Here is a 7,246-nt window from a genome sequence, read left to right on the forward strand (position 1 = left end):
TTAATTGTAGCAGTGACTTGCGAGCCTGGTGCCAGTTATTATCACTAACAGGTCTAGAGAGAACATCCTGCTATTTACGCAGGCATTTCAGGTATTTGGCTGTAAACAATATCGGTTAATATTATTTTCCATAACCCGGACATCGAAAAGGTTTTCTTTCTAAGTGCGTCAGCGTTGTTAGAATAGCTATTTTGCAGTGAAGAACAAAATGAGCAAATCCATCTAGAGAATCAAAGCCAGATAAAGGCTTCTTACAAATACAGTATGCATTTAAAAAACAGATGAAAGAACACCACTACTGAAATTTGGCATTACAAAAGCTGAGAAGATCTCAAATAGTGAAGACAAAATTTATAACAGCTGTGAAGCGATTTGGAGCTTGCAGAATGCCATTGAAGCTCCATTATTCATTAGAAAAGAAAAGTGAATTGGTGGATTTCAGTTACGATATTATATGCCAGGAAGACGTCCGTGGTGACACCATTTACTTACTTGCCTTAATGGCACCTAAACGCAGATTCCACGATGAATCTAGATAGTTTTGACAAGGCCACACAGGCAAGTTTTTAGCTCTTGCCACAGCAAAATGGCACCCGTCTTAAACAAAACTCAAGTGCCTATCAGCTCTAACTGCGTTAATTTTTTTCCTCAAAGCTTGTTCTTTGAAGGAGTGCAAATATAACTGCACAGCCGCTAAGCCATTTTCAATCTATTGAAGAAAGAAGAGAATCAGAGAAATTTTCACTCGCTACAATCACCAGTGAAGTCATCATTTCCCAAAAAAATTTCAAATAAAGAAGCTTAGAAAACTGGATTCGTTATTTAATCACGCTTGCTGTTAGCTTGCAAGGTTTCCACTGAACGTCGATGGTTCAGATAGAAATAATGGTAGTGAAGTGTTTTTCACGAAATCGACAAAATTCTGATGCTTTGACAGGATCATAGTATTAGGCTTCGCCACGAAAGCCCACCACAGGCGCGGTGCTTCAATGGCAGCTTGCACGGTGTAATTATAGTCAGCGCCACCGATTTTAATCAGTGGATAAGGCAGCCTCTTTAGACACTATTCTTTTTACTTTTCGTAGCGAGAGCTACACTACGCCAGCTGCTTCGCCTCTTCAGCATGGTCGCAATTTTGCAGTGCTGGCACTTTCGCCGTGGTTGCACCTCGGCCGTGGTCGCACCGACATTGAGCCGTTACCTAGCAACCACCGCAGCTGGCGGGCGTCGCCATCTGGCATGACGTCACTCCGCCGTTGCGCTCGTCGTGTAGCAGACGCCGCTCGCCTCGCCAGTTGTGCGCACGCGTAGTAGAAGGAGAAGGGTGTCGCAGTGTGTGTATATTGTCAAGCTGTAGTGACGGCAGTCCAGCGGTCAGGAAGACAGCAACAAGTCTTGCAAACGAAGCTCTTTATTTTGGCTGACTTGCGCCCGCAGAACTGAGGATCTCGGCGGTGGCGTAAGCAACAAACGTGCTCGTCAGTCGTCGAACTACGAGTGGCCGGCGCTCGCGGCATCGCTCAATTTAAAGGAAACTTCAAGATAACAGGTGAAGATCATCTACAGTAATCTGGAAAAACGTAGATGCAGCTCTTCATGGCAGTCATCAATCGAGATTAGTCCGGTCGCTTCTCGCGTCACGAACAAAAATGATAACACCCCTTTCCTGCGTGCTTGAGCGCGAACGAACACTACAATGATACGCGGCAATATATATACGGTACGGCGTAGCGGGAGGCGAGCCGCTATGGAGAGTGATGAGTTGCCCAGGTTGAACAAGCCATACTTCGGCGTCGGAACGAAACAAGGAGGAGACAGTGAGCCGAAGAGACCGCAGAAGAGCGTCTCACTACTTTACTGGCCACCGAAGCGTAGTAATTGGTATAAATAAACTTGCAACCATTGCTCAACCATGTGTCTTTCTCCATACATAGACAGAGATTAGCCAAGTGAATCATCAGCAGCATTACATCGCTTAACCACAGCGAAGCGTAAGCTTAGTCATGGCCTATAGCTCTCGCTACCTACCAGGTTTAACCAGAGCTAAACCACAGCGAATTTTTTTTCTGTAAGAAACAAAGGTAACTCTTTGGCTGACGTGGTAGAGTACAGGCATATTGTTTCCTGAACAAGGAAGGGAAAAGCCTCAGAGTGGTTGCAAACGTTTCGACAACAGGACTTGTGGATTGACTTGTGAAGTCACATGAAAGAACAACGGAACTTACATATATCTAAATAAGATTTGTCATTATACTATGCTTCTCACTATAAGTAAAAATTATTACCTGGTACCATCCTTTGCTTCCTCCCACAAACTTGAAGTGACACTTGAGTGAGAAAAACATTTTTTCCCACAAAGACATTTCGAAGAAACTCCTATTACGCAATAGCCAACTAGCCCTTTCGTTTTGAAGAGAATCAGCAGTTGTCGCTTTTGGGGTCCAGGACGCATAGATTTACCCTGTAGTGTTTCAATACCACACAGGAAAAGCCTACGGCGTTTTTAAAAAATGAGCCTAATTTGAGCGTCTTTCATTCAACAGAATCTTCTTCGCAAACCGCCCCTGTCGCTCAGAGGGCTTTAAGGTCACGAGTTCGACCCTAGCCGCAGCGATGTGTACCGACTAAGGCGAAATGCAAACCCACCGCAGGCTGTGTTAGGTGACCGCATGTCAAATGCCGCAAATGGCCTAAATTTATCCGAAGCCTTCCATTACGGTGTTCCTCATAGCCGATGTGTCTCTTCGGGAAGTTAAAGGGCACAATTTACAACTTACTTACCTCGTGTGAACGACTGCTCAGTTACGAATTATTCGGTGGTTACAAATTTCTCTATCTTCCGCTCTCACAAAGACGAGCTGCGCAGAGATAACATCAGGTATGCCTTTTCCCACTGTTAGATGTCGAAATATCGATTCTCTCACTATGTTGGGCATCAGAGAGTACGCGGGTTCCCTTATGGCTCTATGGTAGCTTCGCAATTAAGGCACGCTCTATAGAAACTTAGGGGAGCGAAAATAACGACGCGCACCACGTTAGGAAGTGAACAGAAGACTGATGTTTATTGCATTGCGATTGCCCGATATGGATTCAGAATGTCCATGGTTGCCCGTAGGCAAAATTACATCCGCCGAAGTTAGAGTTTCTACATACTCCCCCCCAATGAGCCTTAGCTCATTCGTAGAGGGATTCGAGGGGGTACAACAGTTGCACTGGTCTTCGAACCACAGTTCCACTCGGTAGGCGCACCATGCAGGCCCGGGTCCGTCCGTCACGTCCGACTAACACCTCGATGACTTCTCCCATCTTCCAGAGTTGCCGTGGTAGAAGATGCTCGTATACCAGTACCAAGGTTCCTTTCTTGATGGCGTTCGATGCTGTCGGTATGTTGAAATGTGCAGTGCGCAGACTGTTCAAGTACTCCTTCTGCCACCTACGCCAGAAGTGGTCAGCCATCCTTTGACGATATCTCCAACTGCTGTCAAGGTTGTCTGACCGAGGCGGCTCAGATGCGGAACTAGAAATGGTGGGTAGGGAGGTCAGACGCTTTCCCACCAGAAAATGCGACGGAGTGAGAGGTTCCGGTTCAGTTGCTTCTGCGTACACGTATGTGAGGGGTCTGGAGTTGATGACTGCCTCAATTTCTGTGAGGACTGTTGCAAGCTCCTCAAAATTGCAGTAGCTGTTCCCCAAAACTTTTTTGAGTGAAGACTTCACAGATCGTACCAATCTCTCCCAAAAGCCGCCCCACCAAGGAGCTCTTTCGGCGATGAAGTTCCATTGGATCTGATGGTCCGCAAAATATCTTTGCAGCTCTTCTCTACGAATGGTTTTCCACATCTTTCTTAGATCCTGTGACGCACGTTGAAATGTTTTTGCGTTGTCCGAGAAAATAACTCGACACACTCCTCTTCTTGCGACAAATCTTCTGAACGCCTTAAAGAAGCTGGAGGCAGACATGTCTGCCACCAATTCAAGATGTATCGCTCGTGTGACAGCACATGTGAAAAGGAGAATGTAAGACTTCTTGTTTTTGCCTTGATCTTTGGTGTTGAGCGGACCGGCAAAATCTATGCCTGTCACCTCAAAAGGCAACGCTTGTGTTACCCTTTCAGGAGGTAAGGGAGCCACTGCTTCAGTAGCTGCTCGGCTGTTGAGGCGGTCGCAGGTCACGCATTTCTTCAGCACCCTTTTTACCACTTGTCTTCCCTTCATTATCCAGAACTGCTCTCTTAGTTCTGTGAGCGTTTCAAGTGGTCCAGCATGTAAAAGGCGCCTGTGCGTTCCGTCAACTAACAGCTCGATGAAGCGATGGCTCGCTGGGAGAACAATAGGATGCTTGGCATTGTAGGAAAGCTCGGCATACTTCAGGCGTCCCCCAACTCTTAATATTCCGTGATCGTCTAAGAAGACATTGAGGTCACGTATTGGAGACGCGTTCGGTATTCGCGCTGAGCGACGAATGCACTGGAGCTCTTCGGGAAAAGCCTCGCGTTGTACATCTTTGATCAGGCAAATTTGAGCGTTGTTCGTCTCTTCTGCTGTCAGATATCCGTTCCGTCTCTCGGTGGGATGTCTCGAGTTATACAGATATCGTTGCATCCAGGCGACAACTCTCACCAGCTTAAACACTGAACTGTAGCGTTTAAAAGGTAGAACAGATTCTTCCACTCCTTGTGTCACTTTGTGAACATGAACTGGCTTCCTTTCTTCATCGACAGTTGTATCTCCAGAGACGATCTCGCTGCGTGGCCAGTTAGCGCGGGGTTCGGTGAGCCAAGAAGGTCCTTGCCACCAAATCCTGGTTGACGTGAGCACCTCAGGGGAAACTCCTCGGGTAAGGAGGTCAGCCGAGTTTTCCTTTCCTGGGCAGTAGTTCCAGATGTCTGGATCAGTCAGTTGCTGTATTTCCAGCACGCGGTTGGCGACGAATGGTTTCCACTGTTGAGCAGAACCCCTCACCCAGTGAAGCGCGATTGTCGAATCTGTCCACAGAAACCACTCTTCCACTTGGAGACTTAGCGATCGAGTCAGGTAGTCTTTTAGCTTGGCGCCCATTAGCATTCCCATCAGTTCAAGTCTTGGGAGAGAAAGCTTCTTCAGCGGGGCCACTCTCGATTTCGCCAAGAGCAAGGTTACTGTCGGCCTGCCTTGTCGACATGCGCGCAAGTAGGCAACGGCTCCGTATGCCTTGGGGCTTGCATCCGTAAAGATATGGATCTGCAGTTCTTCATCGGCAGCACTGAGGCACCATCTTGGAACAGTTATTGCTGTTAAGTTATGCAGCGCTGTGTGCCACTGCGTCCACGCTGTTTGTATCTCTTCAGGCAGCGGTGCATCCCAGTCAACGCCTAGTTCCCAGAGCGTCTGAAACATTAACTTAGCTGTCACAGTGACCGGAGAGATCAGCCCGAGGGGATCGTAAATGCGCGCCGATGCCTGAAGGATAAATCTTTTTGTGTTGCAGTTCCGGTCTAAAAATTCCAAGACAGGGTCCATTGAAAAGGCCAAGAGATCTTCTTCTTTATCCCATACAAGTCCTAACACGCGCGTGGTGTTGGCTGTGGGACATTCAACTTGGCTTGTCGGACACCCAGTTTTTTCCTTCTCAAAAATCTCCTGTAGTCTTTTGGAATTTGAATTCCACTTTCGAAGAGTCATGCTTGCCTCTTTCATTATGCGCACTGCCTGTCGATAGAATTCTTCAGCTTCTTCTTCTGTGTCTGTGCCTGTGATGAGGTCGTCGACGTAGAAGCTCTCTTCAAGCGTGGTTGCTGTGCCAGAACAGTCGTTAATCGTATGCAGATGGTGGCGTATTGTCGCGGCAAGTAGGAATGGACTGCTGGTTACTCCGAACGGGACCCTTGCCATTCTCCAGACTTCTAGCGGGGGGTTCGGGCTTTTCTTTGTGGGTACCTGCTCATACCAGAAGAAGCGTACAGCGTTACGATCGTCTTTTCTCAGTGAGATTTGCAGAAATGCCTTTTCGATATCTGCACTGAGTCCGATGCGGTGCGTTCTGAAATTCAGCACCATTTTCAAGAGGTCCGGGTTTAAGTTCGGTCCCGAATCTAGTGCTTCGTTGAGTGCCACACAACCCGCATCACTCGATGACGCATCGAACACGACTCTGACCTTAGTTGACAGGCTGTCAGGTCGTAGCACCGCCCGGTGAGGCATATAATACACTCTATTCTCCGTCTGGCTGACTTCGTTCTTTGGAAGCTTCTCAGCGAATCCGTGTTCGAGGTACTGACGTATGGCCTCATCGTACTTATTCAGCATTGTCTCATCTTTCAATAGTTTCTTCGTGAGACTAGTCAAGCGTTTCCTCGCGACTGCTTCGTTGTCGGCAAGATGAAAATTCACTGGCTTCCATGGAAGAGCCACTTCGTACCTCCCATCGATATGTTTAATGGAGGATTCAAAAGCCTTATGAACTTCTTCATGTTCTTGCTTATGTGGAGGGGGTTCGGAAATACCCATGCTTTCCAGCTCCCAGAATGACCTGAGCTCGGTGGCCAGTGCACTGGTGTTTTCCCTTACACTGGCTCGAAGGACAGCTACGGTTGCACTGCCGTTGCTGTGGGGAATGGCTCCCTGAAGTGTCCACCCGAAGTGTGTCCTAATAGCCACCAGACCACCCTGCATCTTCAGTACTTCGCCGGTCACTAGAGTCCAATAATAGTCAGCACCGATCAGAATACCAATGCCATTGCTTGTTAATTGTGCAGGTGGCAAGGTAACATCAGCAAGCTCAGTCACTTTATTTCTGACATCTTGTACCACATCGTCAGGGATCAGAAGCTCGTCAGTACAGATTTCAGGTATCTCCAAGGCTTCCAAACAATGATCCCTTCGGTCGTACTGGCTCCGGGAGCGAAAATAACGACGCGCACCACGTTAGGAAGTGAACAGAAGACTGCTGTTTATTGCATTGCGATTGCCCGATATGGATTCAGAATGTCCATGGTTGCCCGTAGGCAAAATTACATCCGCCGAAGTTAGAGTTTCTACACGCTCCTTTCTTTGTGATCGCGTACTCTTTCATGCTGGCTTTTAGAGATTCTATACAGGGAGCTTCAGAACCACTCAAAACGAATAATGATAATCAGTGCGTGAAATATGGATATATAAAAGCGACAACTCCACAAAGCAGATGCTTTAATGTTCGGGAAACTCGCATGGCAAGCTTTATGAGGCTTAACGCCATCAACCTGCACGTGGGCTAAGAGGGTGCCTTAGT

At 47.5% G+C, this 7,246-nt stretch overlaps 1 protein-coding gene across 1 annotated transcript; it reads right to left on the reverse strand.

Moving 5' to 3' along the window:
- Positions 1-3,174: 3,174 nt before the first annotated feature.
- LOC149348713 (uncharacterized) lies at positions 3,175-6,651 on the reverse strand. Its single transcript, XM_089541831.1, has one exon. The coding sequence runs from the start codon at positions 6,649-6,651 to the stop codon at positions 3,175-3,177; it is 3,477 nt and encodes a 1,158-aa protein (XP_089397957.1).
- Positions 6,652-7,246: the final 595 nt, after the last annotated feature.

This window comes from Amblyomma mixtum, chromosome 4 (assembly GCF_055824585.1).
Source record: "Amblyomma mixtum isolate Tamu chromosome 4, ASM5582458v1, whole genome shotgun sequence".
Lineage (NCBI taxonomy): Eukaryota > Metazoa > Arthropoda > Arachnida > Ixodida > Ixodidae > Amblyomma > Amblyomma mixtum.

What these genes read in the sequence shown, in the direction of transcription:
- LOC149348713 (XM_089541831.1), bottom strand. Translation starts at nt 6,651, where the DNA reads ATGCAGGGTGGTCTGGTGGCTATTAGGACACACTTCGGGTGGACACTT.